Source organism: Strongylocentrotus purpuratus, unplaced genomic scaffold (genome assembly GCF_000002235.5).
Source record: "Strongylocentrotus purpuratus isolate Spur 01 unplaced genomic scaffold, Spur_5.0 spur5_contig_857, whole genome shotgun sequence".
In the NCBI taxonomy this organism is placed as follows: Eukaryota; Metazoa; Echinodermata; class Echinoidea; order Camarodonta; family Strongylocentrotidae; genus Strongylocentrotus; species Strongylocentrotus purpuratus.
In genome coordinates this window covers 397,958-417,377 of record NW_022145565.1, presented here as the reverse complement: position 1 = coordinate 417,377, position 19,420 = coordinate 397,958, and the positions used below count along the sequence as shown (strand labels likewise).

At 36.5% G+C, this 19,420-nt stretch overlaps 1 protein-coding gene across 2 annotated transcripts in view; it reads right to left on the bottom strand.

The window, feature by feature from the left end:
* Positions 1-4,698: 4,698 nt before the first annotated feature.
* The window catches only part of LOC115919015 (activin receptor type-1-like), a 39,339-nt gene continuing 24,617 nt past the window's right edge, over positions 4,699-19,420 (bottom strand). For both annotated transcript variants that reach the window (XM_030996993.1, XM_030996994.1), the window contains exons 3-8: positions 19,251-19,398; positions 10,199-10,407; positions 7,085-7,184; positions 5,999-6,619; positions 5,365-5,495; positions 4,699-4,927 (exon numbers count right to left, since the gene is read on the bottom strand). In XM_030996993.1, the coding sequence (XP_030852853.1) occupies positions 4,715-4,927; positions 5,365-5,495; positions 5,999-6,619; positions 7,085-7,184; positions 10,199-10,407; positions 19,251-19,398 (1,422 nt within the window). In that variant the 3' untranslated portion in view covers positions 4,699-4,714. The remainder of the gene's footprint in view (positions 4,928-5,364; positions 5,496-5,998; positions 6,620-7,084; positions 7,185-10,198; positions 10,408-19,250; positions 19,399-19,420) is intronic.

Here is a 19,420-nt window from a genome sequence, read left to right as displayed (position 1 = left end):
CATGTACGTGAAAATTATAAATTTTAGCATCATTATTTACAAATATATATATCATACATACACAATTCATATCACGATCTTAACACTTTAAACAAGAATAAGAAAGATTTCCTCTCTTTATATATTGAACAACAGTAATATAATAAAGAACAATTTACAAAGAAGTTTGATCAATGTGAAAATTAATATATCCATGATATTTCCATACAAGAAAGTGAATCTTGTTCATGTCACAAAAATAGATCATATCATATCTGAGATTGATTCTTATCACCATGCAATAGCTGAAATACCTCAATGCAAGATTATATAACAAGATAGCTTCGAGTTCCATGTTTTACTGCATCAGTGAGGAAACATGCATGTATGAAAAGTGTTTTCATAACTCATTCTACATGCAAACTCATTATATACAGCAATTGAAATCTTAAATAGAGCATCTCCATCCATATATAACTCTACCCTTATCCTAGCTCTGTCTAAGACTTTAGAGAGGGCTGTATAAACTTGTACACAACATGTAAACCCATGACAAGGAAGCAGAAGCATCTTCAGTTGATGTAAATCCACATCAACAAAATATTTTCACATATGAGGCATTTAGACCAACTAATTCCTGGATAAGAGATCGTTTTTGTTAATGCTTCTCAAATCTTTAGCAAATTTGAAGGGTTGTATCTTTTCAAACACAATGTTATAATGCAAGCATTGCTACTACAAGCATGGCAGTAGTTCGTTAAACCTCCCTCAAGGGCTATATTCTGGATATAAAGATTTTTACTAAATTATGACCAACTACACTACTAAGCAATTGCACATTATTCTCTGAAGTTACTATTCTGCAAACACCAGATGTTGTATAAAAATGTATCTTATGCCAATAACTGATAAATTAAAAGTCAGGATACATCAACACTTGCACTCGATGTACCTGTTCTCTTTAAAGATTTGTTTTGCTTTGATTTTATCTTTTAATGCCTAGATCCCGTTTAAAACTTTCCCATTTCAGAAATTTATCTGATGTTTGCTTGTAACATGTTTGATAAACCCTTATCTAGACATGCAAAAACATACCCTGTTTAACTACTCTACTAATTAATCAGCCTCTGTAACCCTTCTTGAACCGAACCACAGGAATCTCTAGTGATGATGGAATGCCATATCTTTAATTAGTGTGGAACTCTTCTTGGCCGGCCGGCCTGAGAATGGTTCTCAAAGAAAACTGACCTCAACCAATTAGTGACCAATCAAGACATGTTGATAGAGAAGATGTGACAGGTGGGAGTCTGTCTCCATAGACAGATAATCCATAGAACAGACATAGACAGAGAGCAGGAGACACTGAGAGCGACAGAACGAGAGACAGACATAGAGAATGATGGGGTGAAAGAAAGGCGGAGGAATGGAGTCAGGGATAATAGAGACAGAAAGACACAAGAAAGAGTCACATTAATTTGAGATAGTTCTCCTAAAGCATAGAATACCTTGCAATACTGTCACCAGAATGATTATCCAATACTTTCCTCGTTGGGGGAAGAGAAGCAAGCCATTTGTTAATTAGTCCTATATTTTTTTACCAAGGGAGGCATTGGGACTTTTCATTTGTCACATCCACATGCATACCTCCCAACACTCTGTTGATGCGCAGTGAGAAGATGAGAGCATGTTTCCAAATGGACGATCCTTGTATATTTACTACTTCCATCCTACAAAATTCTCAATAAAGTCCTTAAAAACTTGCTTCAGTATTTCACAAGTCATCTTGAAACTTTGACTAGCATTATTTGTCTGATAGCAAGTATTCCTAAAAGAAAACCTCTTACAAGCAAGTAGGGGCAGTTTTGTGCTTGAGTGGGGAAAATGAAAAGTCACAGATTAGGAAGCTGAAATTGACCACCTAAGTAATGCCAAAGAAGAAATTGCATTCACTTTTACTTGGATAGATTCCATCTTCACCTGACACATAAATACACATTCCATGACTGGCTTATGAAGATTGAAAGGCAAGTAACAATAATAAATACAAAAACTGATGTCAGCATGTACATAATACCCAGAAATGCATGCCATCTGATGAAATGAAATGATATAAAAAGAAAGGCACAAATAAAAGATCAACTTCCACTACACAGATAATCTCTGATATAACAAGGATTCCATACAATAATCCATCATTACATCTAAAACAATATTCTATCCATACCACACTTGCAACAATATTTTTTACACTGCTGCTACTATTCTGATGTGATTTTCACATTTTATATTAAGGTACTTCTTTTCAAATGAAGTCTTTCTTTTTCAGTAACTCTATTTATGCCTCAAAGATGCTATACTAGAAATAGAGATAGTTGTTTTAACATAAAACCATTAAAAAAAATTGTGTTTAGCAAGCAGTGAAATGTTTGGAAACCACACAAATTTATATTGATGCAGTATCAAAATAACCGAAGATATGGGTAATGTTTCTGAGAATTACCAAAAATACAGATTACATTGTCTGAAAAAGACACTCAACTTTCATAACTACACATTTTCAACTGATACTAACATTTATATTTTGAATTTGGTAATTGTCATTTCACATAATAATTGTTTGATAATTCAATTCACTGCCAAATTGATAGAAGCAATGGCTCCCTCCAAACAGCCAAAACATTTAACAATACATGATGCATTTACATTAGCTGTATAAAGCAACATAATACCCTCTGAAGAATTCAAATTTTACATTCAGCAATAATTTCTTGGTCTATATACAAAGGTTACTCTATTTACAGGACTCTATATAAAACACAGGCATCAATTCTTAAAAAGACATGCCACATCTGTGATATATAGACAGGTCAGACAGAGGTTCTACTCTGATAATATATCAATGATAAACTTTGTAATGCAAGGTGACCATTTGATCCTTTACTCCAATGCGATTGAGCTTAGGCAAGTGTACTATTTAGCCTTCCATCCTCTCCAACATTTCTGCTTGGGTCACTGTAGGTTGAATACATTTTTTGCACTTAACTTTCCTGTTTTCTTTACTTTTTCTCAATACTGTTATTACTGCCCAGTTAATTCCCTCTACTGTGTTTTCCACATTCTTTCCAAACATAATCCTTGTATGCTGCCATATCATCTGCATATCTCTTTGTATATGCTTCACCAATGTTAGCTTTGGGTAAGCATTTGTCCTGGATCAAAAATCTGGCAAAATTAACCCTTACTGTACTGGGCTATTTCGAGCACTCTCTGACTGGGGGGGGGGGGGGGGGGGGGGGGGGGCCTGGGAGGCCCCCCCCCCCTATGATCTCGGCCGTCGAATGTCCGATGAACGCGAAAATTTGCGTGTTTGTAGATATTTACGTAAGGAACAAGATGGTATAATTAGTTTTTCGCTAATATGCAAATTTTTGTCGTTATAGCCTAATTAATTATGCAAAATGCTAATTTTATGCATTTTACAGAAAACTCTACATATTTGTCCGTAGAATTGTGAAGAATCTTGAAAATGTATTGAATAATTGTTTCCTTCATCTCAAATTCATGAGGTTTCATTATTTTTATGATATTTGAAAATTAATAGGTTAATTTGCATAAATTATGAATATGCATTCATGAATATCAAATCCGGAAATATATATCGGGAACTAGAATCCTTACAAAAATTGTCAGACTCACTTTTTGAATGTTGTTACTCATTATTCAAATGAAACTTCTTTTCTATCACAAAAAAGTTATTTGAAGTAATTAATAATGATAATTTATGCAAATTTGATGCAATTTTCAACTATTTATTTTCTTATGTATTTTATTGTTTTTTATTTCTTATAATATCTATTGTTTTATTTCTAATGTATTCTTTTGTTCTGAAATACATCAAGTTACTTTGAGTCTGAGAAACATATAAAAGCAATTTGATATCAATTCATAGCTTCACATTTCTGCTTGTACATGAATATATGCAATTATAGCACTTTTTTTATGACATGCGCATACTAATTGTTATGTAACACCTTACAGGTATATTCGATTTTTACGAAAATGGTATCAAAATGTGCGTAAGACTTGAGGGAAAAAAGTCATGAAACGACAATTCAAAATTCCGAGCGGTTGCGGCGCAATCTTCAAAAATGTCCCCCCAGTACAGTAAGGGTTAAGGGGTTTCTAAATGTCATAACAACTTGAAATCACAATGAATCATTGATTTCATATTTCTTTGTGTTGATATTTGTATGACTACAAACATATGCAGTCACCTAATGCAGTCATTAACCAACGACTCATCATAATTCAGATTTGTTGTAACAAATAAAAGACCTCTCACTAAAAAAGAAAGATTGTTTCAGAACTTTCAGTTACCTACGGACTGGGAACATGATGAAGCTAAAGAGCAATGATAGCACTACCAAGCTTGTTCTCTTCATGATTCAATCATGAAACCTTTTCATCTAGCTTGAAACTCTATGACAGCACATCCACTGCTAAACAGAGTTCACTCTTCATTACATACAGGAGATGCAAAGAGACAACAATATTTGCACAATTCTTGCCTCCTATCACTCGCAAATCTTCAAGGAACATGCTAATTGTCACTTCTCTGTCCTCTCTGTAAAACCCTACCACTTCTTTTACCCTCCTGATAAAGGGATTGCAAGCAGTTCTTAGAATGTATAAATGATCTTTTAGGCGATGATTTTCTCCCAATGATAAGGATCAGTTAGCTTGGGACATGTTTCAGAGATCTTCGTGACAGTGTAGAATGTATGAATGATGTTTTAGGCGATGATCTTTCCCAATGATAAGGATCAGTTAGCTTGGGACATGTTTCAGAGATCTTCATGAGAGTCTTCTTAACCCTGAGTGAGGTGTGTCGAGCTGAAGCGGTAGGACACCAACATTCCTTCATTAACTTGGCCATTGATGTTAACACCTGTACAATAGGAGGAACAATGATGAAGTAGTTCATTAGTTTCCAGCATCACTACTCAAACACACATAAAGAAAGAGATACAAGGGAAATCCATATATATAAACAATTTTCCCCAAAGACATTAAGTATTAATAAAGTTTTCTGTCAAAATGAGCAGAAACAAAAGCAAGAAAAACTTGTGATATGGGGTGCTGCTGATAAATAGAATAAAAAATAGAACACCATTTTCTGACTTCAATCTGTCCAGATTATCTAAAAGCTACATGCATGAACAGAATTTCACAGTATAGTTAATGTAAACTATCCTCATGAATGTACATGTTAAGAAATTGCAATGCTCTTCTGGTACTAAAAACTGTTTAGAACAACTTTAACAATGAAGGACATGGATAAGAAAATATACTAAGAAGATGATATATGAAAGAAGAATATCTTACTGTATTGTTGGTCCATCTGTTTGGTATATTTGGTCTGAGTTTCTCAATACAAGCAACTTTCCTCATATCATCAAAGCTTGGATCACTGGGTACATACTCAAAGAACGGAGGCTTGTAATCTGCTACCATACCTGCAAAAAATACAATCAAATAAGAAGAGAAAGTAATAGAAAGTTATTCCTGCTTGCTTTGGGAGATGAACACATCAATACCTTACTGTTCAATATTTAACGAGAAATGAAAATCACTTTAAAAAACATAATAAAAATCATTCTGCTACCACCATTGCTTTTTCCCCTTTTATTCTTTTTGTGGTAGGGGGATCTTGTGAGGAGAGATGAGAGGAAAGTTTTGGTAAATCTCGAATCTCTAATAGAATTCTACACAGTATCTCCATTCCGACGTGTCACATATCTGATCACATCAGCTCATCCATGATTATAGATAGTCACAAAGACACTGATTAGATCCATACAAAGAATGAGATATAGTCAGCATCTTAGAGATCTTGGGTGAAGCATTCCTCCTGAAATAGATGTGCCTGCTCCGACTTGACAGGCTTTATGCACCCTCTTTGCGAGCAAGGACATACTTTCTTAGCAATCAGTGAAAAAGATCAAATAGAAATACTTACCTCCTACTTCGCATCTCCTAGCAATTTCCCACATGACCAAGCCAAATGCATATACATCGACCCTCTTGAATGATTCAAAGCACCTGACATCCATGGTTTCCTCCAGTAGCTCCGGTGCCATGTACCTCTTTGTCCCAACCCTAGTGTTCGTTCCCATATCAATATTATCCTCCCTCTGCGTGTGCAGGACCGCCAATCCCAAGTCGGCGATGCAACACGTTAAGTTCCTCTTGACAAGAATATTTTTGGTTTTGATGTCTCTATGAGCGATGGCAGGTTTGCTGTTGTTGCATGTGATCTCGGTATGAAGATGAACAAGACCGCTGCAGGCCGTCAGCGCCAGGCGACACATCTGCCTTGCATCAAGCACATGACGGTTGAGGTAGTCGTAGAGGGAGCCCCGTTCATGGTACTCCATGATAAGCCAGAGTTGAGTGCAGGATTGACGTGAGGTCATGTCTGATGCAAAGAAGGCTAAGATGTTCTCATGTCGAAGCATGACGGTGTTGTAGATCTCTGTCTCACGGAACCAGGATTTCTCATCAATGGAACTGAAGATCTTGACGGCTACAGTGTCACCTTGCCATGTACCCATCCATACCTCACCGTATCGTCCCTTACCTACATGGACAGAAAGAAATTAAAACATGTCAAAATGCATCTGAGGTTGTACATAACGCATACAAAACCATTCATGTAAAGTTTGTAAACAAAGGTATTAAAGGAACAGCAATGGTATGGTTTACCATATATGTACATGTACATGTATATTCCATCATTTCATGGTATATCAAAACAAAAACAGAATTGGGAACTGCTGATAGAGATATGGTTCCTACTAGATTTATAGAAAAGAGAACAAAGTCCAGAATATGATAGGGTAACTGACTCTTTAGGGGGAAAGTTCATAATTTGACCATAAAAATATGGATCATTCATGTACACATAGTCAAGTTACATGCTGAATTTAGGTGAAATGAGACCATTCCACGATGACAATTTAAAATGTGGAACATAGTAAGATAAAAAGTCAGGCAAATGTCTTGAGAGAGAGAGAGAGAGAGAGAGTGAGAGATTGTGACCTACCGACTTGTTGAAGCAGGTTGATCTGTCTGGCTACTGTCCTCTGCACCAGGTAGGGAAGCCCAGATCCGCTGCCAGATGTATTAGAATGATCAAACAGGTCCTACAAGAAATACAAACACAATAGAGATTTATAAAGGTATCATGGAGCAGGATACATTTTTGTTGCATTGTACCACACATTTAGTCCTACCATCATTGCCCCATAATGCATTTTCAGACACAAATAGGAATTCCCAAATACATGTAGACATTGTAGATATACCCCTGGAACCTACATGTATATATACCTAAATCCTAATTCAACCCTAACCCTAAATTTTTAATGAAATAAAGCACATAGCAAAATAGCAAATGTTGATAAAACATACGTTAGATCACTGTTTCTTAGATTTTTATGGGATTAGTTCACATGAGGCTTACAGAGTACGAAGGTGTTACATATAATGTGCTCTGATGAGTTAATCCTAGCGTCCTATATGATGTCACTTAAGTTTGATGTTGTTATATCTCAAGCATGCACAGAAAGCCTACTAGAGTAGACCATCATGTGCCTGCCTATGGGCTGGACAGGGTACTTACAAAACAGAATAACCCTGGAGAACTAGTAAATTAAAACAGGAAAAAATAAGAGGAAGTGTAGATTAGTGACTCTGAAGTCAATTTCATTTTCCACGAGAATGAAAGAGAGAGGCTCCTACTGACAGGATAGCATTGGGATGTGTGTATTGTTCAATGATGCTATATTTATATGAGAGGATATGAAAAAGGATGTCAATATAGTAGTGAATCAAAAGACAGGTGAATGTACTAAAGAAGCATTATGTAGTCCTTTATGAAACATTTGCCCTTGTAAAGAGGGCACATTTATAATTGATCCATCATGAAAGGAAACTCTTAACATATGGACGTGGGTTGCATACTTAAGGGTTCAATTGTACTCTTTTATTAGTGAACATACAGTCATCTCAAATGGTGAATAAATGAACATTGCCTAATACTCTTTTCACACTGGTTTTGCTTAACCTCGTACTTTGCTTAGCCCCGTACTATCCTTAACCCCGGACTATTTTTTGGGGCTTTTCACACTCGCTGTTTTTAGTCCCGTACTAGCGCCTATTCCGGAATAAGAAAATTCCTGCTGTTCTCACTGCATTTCGTTAACCCCGGATATCGTGTATGTTATGATTGGACATACTTCGCATCTGGCCAGCTGCGATATGCTCCATTGCGTAGTACCGGACTATTTTTCGTTTCTGTTCTCATTCATTTGCTTAGCACCGCAATTGCGGGGTTAGCAGGAGTTAGCACCACAATTGCGGAGTTAGCCCTGCTATTTTGCAGGGTTAGTTAACTCGTACTATAGGTAGGGTTAGCCAACTTTAGCCCACTTTGGTAAAAACCAGTCTGAACAGAAAGTGGAATAGGCTTAACCCCGTACTATAGGTGGGGATAAGACCCCCCCTTAACCCCACCTATAGTACGGGGTTAAGCAAAATATTGCCAGAGTGAAAACAGTATAAGAATGCAAACCCTGAATAATCATCTTGAGTCTATATCATGGTCATACACAATTAAAGCTTTACATGAAGCAATTACTGCCTGCAGTAATTGCTACCAGTATTTTATTATTTGTAAAAACCTTTTTAATATCATAAAAAAGAAAAAGAAAGAAGTTAACAACAGAGTAGGCCTTCCTTTTGCTAACACTATATCCTCTCGCTTGAAACTAGCATTCCAAGACAAGATTAGTGTTGTCTTCAGAAGCCCTAACACACTAAGAAGTAGGTTGGTCCATCCAAAAGACCAAGTTCCAACACAGGAAAGGACAGGCATTGGGTACAAGATTACTTGGACAGATTGTCACAATTCTTATGTTGGGGAAACTGGCAGAACTCTTAATGAGCGATTAAAAGAACGCAAAAAAGCTCTCATATTGAGTAACCCATCCCATTCAGCTTTAGCTGAACACGCCCTTAACACAGGACATAATAATGGATGGGAGGATGCCCTCATTATTGACTTTAAAAGCAACTTCTGGTCAAGAAAGGTGAAAGAGTCCATATGGATTAAGAGGATCAAGCCTACATTAAATAGAGACTCTGGATACCTATTGTCACCTATCTTTGGTTCAGTGATCGCAAGACACCAGGCAGTGCTTGAAACATGAAATATAATGCATCACAACCATAATTATATTATTTTACTTCCTTTCGTTCTATCATGAAATGTGACGGTTAATGATTTTCATCAGAGTTGAAAATTATTTTCTTCATTAATCATGATAGCCTGATCTAGGATTAAAACACTTTATGCTAAAGACATTTTATCTCCTAGATAATGTCGGGTATTCATGAATTAAGTCTCAATAAGCACTTTGCATTTTGATCTACATGATATCTGAAGTATTACCAGAATAAAAATGAAAACCACAAGTACTAGAGTGGTTATGGTTTCTAATCTCAACATCCCAAACATTCATCCAATAAATAATGGGATTATTAACAATGTGATTCATGTGCTGTCAAGGAGAAGCCGACGTCACAGTGTGGCATAACATCTCGGTAATCAAGACACTTCAGGTCATTTGTGTCTGAGTTTATCACATAATGATTTTGTAAAATAATTTAAAATGATAACAAGCATCAATTGCTGGTGGATTCATCAGCGACAATTGAAGGCAACACACAATGATTGGCGGGAAATTCAAAATAGTAATTTGCAGCTTAATGTAGGTTGCGTTACCCCCCCCCCCCCACCCCCTCCCCTATTCGTCATAGTGTGAGCCTGCCTTAATATAGGTCCCAGTATTCTGATAGTAATCCATGCCTGCCATACTTGACTGGCCAAGGTGACTAACCTATCTTAGTTGACGACCCCTCTCTAAGTCAAACCCTCCTACCTCATACCCCACTACCTTAGTTGAGTACATTGGATGACTAGGAGGAACAGCTCTGTTATCACTCTGTCTATACAGATCCTCTTGGTCACCTTCCTATCTAATAAAGACCAGAGTTTTATCAAAGTCCCCCTACTATACATGATTAACCTAGGTGACTAACCTGGGTGACTAACCTATGTGACTAACCTAGTTGACTAGCCTGTTTGACTACCCACCTTTAATGTACTATCTCCTGCAGGGACAGCCCTGATATCATGAGCCTGTCTATACTGAGCTTCCTGATGGCTTAGCTCATCCATACGTTGCTGATGACGACGTTTGAAGCAGTATGCAGCAATGGTCAGTGCAATGAGACAGGCTATCAATGGTCCCACCACACCCAGGACTGTGTAGGTCACATTGTAAGGGACCTTTTGACCAAGTTCTGTACAAGAGGAGACAAAAAATAGTAAAAGGTTGACATTAAAAAGTGTGTACAGGCAATAAGATAGTTATCTTCATCATATAACAGATAACATCTAGAAAGAATGAACATTTTCATGAAAGGTAAAATATCAGCAGTTTTCTTTTACTAATCTCTTCATCATATACATTCCCATGTTGATGATACTTGAACATGAATTGTAAGAAATTACCCAACAACAAGATCAAGAATCATTTTCATGTATTCAAACTGACAGCTACTACATAGAATAGTAGCAGTTACACGTTAGCCTCACTGAGCTGGGAACGAACATGATATATATGATATATATATATATATGATATATATATGATATATCTATATGATATATATCTGTTGTCTCACTTTTACTTTATTTACAAATCAGTGATCACTACCATTAATGAGAATAAACTTGACAGGATCATTCATGAGGATGTTTGTGCGTGAGAATGCAGCTCATTATGTCTGATGATGATTCTCAATGAAAGGTTAGTCCTTTTCTTTCGCTGACAAGCCGACTGGCTAGCTGGCCGACAAACCGACTCACAGACTGACTGGACTAATCAAGTCCATGTGTAGTGATGCATTCATAGAAGATGAATCAATGAATCTTCATAGGCTCAGTGTAACAGACAAGACACCACATAAAACCTGCTTATATACAAAGGTCACCTTACAGCTGCACTAAATTACACAAAAACCTCTTTTCCTTCATCAAAGGTTTATTGAGCACAGCACGCAATGCAGTCAATATCTTCATATTTCAATTTCTTTTTGAGGTTTATCTTAGTGTATTAGGGATGAGTTTGGTATGGGATGATTGTATTGGACTATGAAGATCAAAGGATTTGACTTCAATAGCTACATGTACATCATGTAAAATCTCTTTAATCTATCCCCTCTTTTTGACCCGGGAACCTCATCTAGCATAATGACAAGACAAGGATGTGTTTCTAAAATAAATCCGAAACTGATTTCTACCAAGTTACCATTGCACGTGAAGAGAGTAGAAACTACCAAGTCGTTGTCAACACAAGAGATTTTGAAGCAAAATTACACTTCAACTAACAGTTATTTGTAATCTTGTATTATTCAATACTGGTATCGTAAATTCAACTTTTTATGTTCATATTTAAAAACTATGAGATTATCTATCACTTATGTTCACTTTGCTTACATATCTCGTCTTCTGAAATTGATTCAAAATCTGATGACTCACTTTATAGACTTTAATACAAAAAGTAAGAAGTGCTGAAAAATGGTCCATCACGTATAGTGTCTTATCAAATAATTAACTTAATACTACGTACATGTAAGGCCCAAGGTCACAGATCTAATTTGAAAAGAACCTGAAAGTAGTAGACACTCAAAGTCTCAAGTAGAAAAACAATTGAGAAATATTGCACCCACAGAGAGAGAATGTAATAACACTGGATGTTTGTTCTGTTTCAGTCCTTATCCAATCAAATATATTCCTTCATAAGATGCTGCTTTGGTCTAGGTCGGTTTGGCGACCAATTAACGACTCTTGGTCATAACAAGAATCAATTAAATGAATTTAATTGGCAGCAATATTTATTCTATGTATCATAATTGTCTGCTACTCAAGGCCATTACTGAGTGCCAGATCGACTCCGTGTCACATCACAAAGCATTGCTTGCTTCTACAAGTGCTGTATTAGATCATTGGTACCCAGTAAATTTGTAAATCAATAAGACTGCATCAAAATTAAACATTAACAAGCAGATGGAAGCACATTGGATTTTAGTATGAGCTTGTATGTGTAATCATTTTAATTCTGACTTAATTCTAAATGTTATATTCTTAGATGAATAATTTATTGACTTTTAGACTCTTAAATGTCTAACTTCTTGTTTAATTTTTGTTTTCTTCTTCAATTTCCTCTTCTATACCACTGCCTCCATGCATAGTTTTATTCTTATCTTGGTCTTTTTCGTTATCTTCTCTTGACTCATCTTCACCTACCTTTCCTTCTCCTCCTATACTGCATGTACAGTATTTGCTACTTCTCCTTTTTTCTTCTTTCTTCCACTTAACCATCCATTTATAAAATATCATCTGTTTGGAGCCAGGAGGTCGTTAACTCATATACTCTAAGACAGAGTGAATGCCCTTCTGGCTCTGAACAAAAGGTATACTGTACATCCAATTCTTTCCTTCAACACCATCATGTAACAGGTATCATCAGCGCTTTGAACACTGTAGCTTTGTTGGTAATGGAGGGTGTGAGCACTGCCCCAAATGAGTGACTCACTCACTACACCAATGTATGCAGGAAATGAAATTGAGAAGTGAAAATTGATGAAAACTGTTGTTGGAGGTGAACGACCGTGTCTCAATGACCAATGTCCCATACATGTTGGCTTGAATGTTAGCTGGAATACATTTACATATTACAACATGCACTTTATGGTATGATGGTTGAATTAGTAGAACACCTTACTGAGTATGACGATAGGGATGATGACAATCATGATTATGAATATGATGATGAAGATAATAATGATGACAGTACTAAGATTAAAATCAACATATAATATAAGCATTGAAGACATTCAGTCAAATGTTCTGTTCTTTTGTTGTTCTTTTTTTCTTTTCAGTCACATGATTGGGAGAAGCATTCATAAGAAGTGTTCAAACGGAAAAGTAGAATGTCTTTAGAAAAGTAGAATGCAAAGACAGTGCAAACACAAAATGTTCACCATTTCTCCAAAGAAGCAGACGATTCATGCGCGATCAAATAATTTTATAATTTCTTGTTTCTTATAAAACAGTGTAGAATGCTAGAAACTGTGAGAGGACTATTCAAGATGATGTAAACATTTTGAAGCCGGCTACATGGATAAAGCCTACAATTCATGCCAAACTTGTTTACGTTTTGAATTTATTTATTTAGAAATGGGTCCACTTCAAACCTATTAACAGGACTTTTATGAGAGTCGTCTGAAAGAGACAGAATGAGACAGAATGAGACTTCCTGTGGCAGTGTAAGAGATGGAGAGGCATGTAAGAGTACTTGACTTCCTTTGAGAAGAAGATAGTCAGTAGGCCTGTTTTCACTAGCTCGAGATTGCCAAATATCCCGCTATTTGATCTATCCCGATCGCAAACTATCCAGTTAATTTACGTCTTCATCAGCCCGTAGTTGCAATTAGCGGGATATTTGGTCGGGATTGTCATCCCAAGATATCGTGGGATAGTTTGGAAAATATCCCACTATTTGGCAAAATATCCAGCTATTTGTCCGGTGCGTCATCACCAGACCAAAGAATCGCACTATGCGCAAACGCTGAGTAAAATATCTCGAGCTAATTTCTCAAGGTGGAGTTTCAAGTTTCGAGGTCGAATCTCGAGTTGATGAAGACACGATTTGTAACTTCAGGACTATTTCCCAAATCAGAAATAGCAGGCTATTTGGCAATCTCGAGATGATGAAGACTCGCCTTCAGTGATCACAAACATCTCAAGATTTGACCCCTTGGTAATACTAGCTGGCGACAGGGCACATCATTCTCTAACCCATTCAATGTTAATATGAGAAGTTAAGGCACATAGCCACTTGAACCTTGCATTTCATCACATCTTCTAAGCCCTAAAGAATGTCTACTCTTCATCCTCCTAATACAGTACACCAGAAAACATTTGATCACATTACACAGGCTTTGAAAATAGTACTTCTGTAGTTTCTGATGATGAAGAATTTTGTTTGTTTGATTTTCATAAGAGCCCTTATGGCTGAAATATTGAACATGGAAATATATCACATGGACTAATATTTTCAAAAGGTGCAAGTTTGGCTACAGGGGCAATTTTGCCTTTGGAGAGCATAATTTATCTCCAAGTAAAACAAACGTAAAATATATCAAAATATGACGTTTTTGGAGAGATGGAGGATATGAGAATCAATAATTACCTATATTTCGGAGTGTTTTCTATACAAACATTCTTATTAGTGGGAATGACATCTCTTCTGTTTCTGTGTCTGTCTATCCTTCTCTCTCTTGTTCTGTGTTTCTCTGTTATTACATTTATATTGGTTGGTTTCACACATTCACTCTCTCTCTCTCTCTCTCTTTTACAGGAAGACCAGGAAGACTACTACCAGCTCTAAGATTGATTCTACCTGTCACAATAAGAACAGAGTACTATCAAGATACTAATGTCTCCCTAGCCTTGTTCATTACCATCTGACTCATGATGAGAGAAAGAGAGAGAGACAGAGAGAGGGAGAGAGAGGCAGATAGAAAGAAAGGGCGAGAGAGAGAGAGAAAAGGGAGAGGTCGAGGGGGAGAGGGAGAGAGAGACAGAGAGAGAGAGAGAGAGAGATAGAGAGAGAGACAGAGAGACAGACAGAAGGGAGGGAGAGGAGGGAGGGAGGGAATGAGTTTAAATTGAATGATAGAAAGCATTCTTTCTATGGATGATCAATGATTCTATTGCAGTCTGGAGCCAATGTCATTATGGCTCATTGCAGGGATGGATGGTCTGACCAAGATATAGGTTACTGGTGTCCCCCTCTGGAGGTTGTTACTATGCAGCGACATAGTGGTAACATGGGCAGGTGGATTGAGTGTACTTTTCTACAAAACACTGTATCAACTCTTTAGTCTTTACAGTAAATACATCCTTGAAAAATACACAGAGCTCTGTCTTCTTTGCTGCAGATGTGTAGCACTTGCTTTGACATGTCAAAAGGTTTGATGCTGTACTTTCTCTAGCAAAGTTCGTTTGTTCCGAGGTACGTCAGAGATGCAGTGAGTCAGTCATACATGATTCAAATTGTTGATAAGAAAGAAAACTCAGTTATGTAGGACAGTAACATTGAGAGAAATACAGTGCGTCCAAGAAAAAACGAAACCGAGAGTTGTCGATGTTTTAACATAACTGTACCAACAAGCAGAATCGACAAAAGACTTAACTCCGTTTTGTTGACAACAGCCATGCATGAAGTCTTTCGTCTACGGCTGATTGTCAACGAAACGGAGTTAAGTCTTTTGTTAATTCCGTTTGTTGCTACGGCAATAGCCAGTGAAAACGAATTTGTTTACTAAAATTATGGAAATGCAAGCACTACTTTAAACAAACAGAACTTTGTTATTCCTAGCTCATTTTTCCTGACTGAGGTGTCATATGAAAGGGCAGAAACTCGGCTTTCTAGAAATGTGATTTTCTCTTTGAAATTCAGATACCGTCGCCAAATTACTTTTTGGTTTCCTCTCTTCAAATTCATTTTACTCACTCATGCGTGAAATATGCATCATATAAGTTGCATCAAAATGAAAGAGGAGGATCTAAGCTTTCCAAATATGTGTCATTTATTGATTAAAAATATGACTAAGTTATGATAAAACATCGACAATTCTCGGTTTTGTTTTTCTCTGGAAAGAACTGTATATTGAATTATACTTTTTGAGAATATTCTGAATTAAATGAAGAAAAAAAAGAAGTAATATTACTTTGAGAGGGGAAACCAACAGGAGTGAAAGGGATGTGGTAAAGAGCTCTGTTAGAGATTTTAAAAAGGAGAAAACATTATGAACAACAAGTACCCGGTATGTGCAAAAGAAAGGGATTTTTTTCTTCTTCAAATCAGTATATTTATTGTACAACATTACATCCATTGACGATTTTGATACTAACATTAAAAAAGGCCAATAAGAAAGAGAAAAAAATGCACAGACTACAAAGTGATATAGCCAATGTATTGGCAGCAAGAATAAAAGAATCCACTGCCCACCCCCTCCCCCCTCCCCAACCTACTGCTTCCACCTACAATACAGAGAATATACATGTAGTACATGGTATATGGTATTTCATGTAAAATAGTAAAAGGGAAAGCACGAAGAAGGCTTTGCAATGAAATTATTAGATGATATAAGCTAGGGAATCATGTGATGTTCCAGACAGGATTCATGACTCCCTCCACACCAGTCAAACTATCTTACCTCATTTTAGTGAGTGATGAGCGAAGAACGTGACTAAAAGGCTATCTTACACACATACTAATCAACATTAATGACTCCAGACAGACAGATAGATCTACTCACATTAAATCTGATACATTGCATGCATGTTCATTACATTGACTTTCATGTTCACTATGTGATTTCATGTGTAAAGCTATAAGTAGTGACCAGCATTGAGGGAGATTACTTATACTTGAACATAGCATTTTGATTCTGGGGTTTGCAACAAAAGTGATATCTTTAAGAATCTTGTCTCTGGAGTTTTGAAATTGCTGATAAATATTGAGAGAATCCTAGATAATTATAAATAATTACATGTAGTTTAAAAATCTTTGGTGAAACCAATTCAACTGACAAAAGGGAAATAGGAGGGGAAAGGGGAAAAGGTTTTTAAAGTCTTCTCCCCCCCCCCCCCTCTCTCTCTATCTTGCTCGCTCTCTCTTTCATGTCTCTCTCACTCTCTCTCACTCTCTGTCTGTGTCTCTATCTGTCTGTCTGTCTCTGTCTCTGTCTCAGTCTCTGTCTCTCTCTCTCTCTTCTCTCTCTCTGTCTGCCTCAGTCTCTCTCTTTCTCTTTTACTTTCTCACAGCAGAATAAGTCATGATGATATAAAGAAAGAATGAAGTGTGAAAGAGGAGGAGCATGGTGTTGGCTTGGTATTTCAAAATGACAGTGACTCCACATCAATCTTAATGTTTACATTAGGCTAAGAAAAAGAAATAAACAATATGATAACTAGGCAAACATACAGGCTTACATTTCACTTTTCTATTCCATCCTACGCACATGTTTTGAACTGCTTGTGAAATCCAAATTAACACCTGATTCTAGGTTTTAAACAAGGTTTAGATGCACTTTAAACAAAAATAAAAATAAGCAGTTTCTCTTCAAGCCCAGGAATTACAGGAAGAATCCCCTGTATTTACAGACAGATCTATATGTTACACTCTTCTTAATAGATGTAGATGTGATTACAGCTTTTATAAAACAACCAAAAATGGTATGATTGATGAGATACCGGTAAGCATTGGATTAATAGTATAGTATTAATGACTGCTTTGAGAGAAATAGTTGTTTTATTACGCTCAAGGGAAGGTTAGAATTGTGCTATTCCCCGAGGCTTGCCGAGGGGAATAGCCCAATTGTAACCTTCCCGAGAGCGTATGAAAACAACTATTTCTCGAATATTAAAGCAGTCATTAATACTTTTATATGCCGAAAAAAAATAGACTAAAAAATGAAAAATTAAAAATATTTATCATTTTTGTCGAAGACGGGATTCGAACTCTTGCGTACAACAAGAGGTGTACCGAAAACCAACGCTTAGACCACTCGGCTATGGCCCGCCGTTAACATGCTTGGCAGTTTTCTCCAATATATACATTAAAATGGATTGAAACCGGCTTCGCGTGTGATGAATGCTTCGCAAACGCTCCATATACGGACTCTTCTTTTACTTTTGCAATGCATATTGGCACGAACTTAGATCAAGATCTATCGGCAGATGTTGTTTTTTTGTTTTTGGAAGTTTATTTTCGTCTTCATGTCAACAATGCAAGATAAAATTGTCGGTAAGATCGATCGAGATTCAATTGTATTGAAATTACCGACCAATCCTTCGCACACATTACGGCATCCTCCATCGCTCAAACCATTTTTTAACATGTAAACCTATGGGGTAACCATGGAGGCTGACCAACTGTTTTTAATAACCATGGTTATTAAAAATATTGAAATGTTTTAAGCATGGTTACCGTGAATTTTACAGGAACAGTTGAAGTTTATGAATGCAATTCGACCAATCAGATGGCTGGATTTCTTAAGTGAGGTATATAACATTAATTGTGACCACATAATGACAGCTCATGAAGGTTCTTTCCTACATGCTTTATAAATGAAATTTAAATCTTGTAGAGCGCATCAAACCTAGCTTCATCATAGTGAAGAATGTGGGTTAATAGTCTACCAACTACATCTTCTTTCTTATAAAAGATTTAATTTAAATATCATGCGAAGAAATATCTTTAAGTAGATAAATCTCTGGGTAAGAGAGCAGCGTGTGAATGATAGCTACAGTATATAATTGATTGGAGGAATCCTTCATGCTATTGCCCACATGATTGGTGTGAGAAAGAGATTTGTGATCATGTACATTTTTATATTTCAACTGTACATGTACTTTAAATCCACTAAATTGTTCCTTCAATCGTTTGAATATACATGTAGCTTTCGTACCATTTTCACTAAAGTGTAGATGCTTTTTCCTTTCAAAAGTTATCTTTTCCCGAATTTGAGAAAGCTAAATATTTTGATAATTCAATGATAATTTTTTAAAAGCTGACAATGGTTTCTGATTCAATCTACAGTGATTAACCTACCATCTGCCTGAACCAGTGGGGCAATCATGATACCATCCATCATGTTAAATCCTTGATAGCATGACCATAACATCCTCATTCTTGATTTGTAATGTATGTTATCAAGTTCAAAGGGAATGTGTTTGTATAGAGGGACAAAGATTCTGAATTAGATTTTGAGATGTCAATTGTAATCCTGGAATAACCCAGAACTCCCTACCTACTGGTCATGAGAGCAATTTGTAGTACATTGAATTATGAGGTCCTTTAAGTTTATAATTCCATATTAATTGAAGATGAGCCAATCACACAGAAAGGTCTTTCCCAATCACCATTTTATATTTCTAATAGATACCATGTTTACTAGTGTAAATACTTTCATACAGGTTGTTACAGATCTCTGGGGTATTTGGTCGAGTTATAGATCCATGTTGACTCTACATGAGGAACCATTATAGCCAGATATATCATACTAACCTTCTGTGATACGAGGTGTTGTCGTTGGTAAGAACGTTGGTTGTAGATCATTATTACAGAAGGAACGATTACAGCACAACACAGAGATGTCTGGATAAGGATGCATCTTACAAAACATGTTGAACTGTTCTTCTGTATTCACACATCCCTGCAAAAATAATGAATGATGG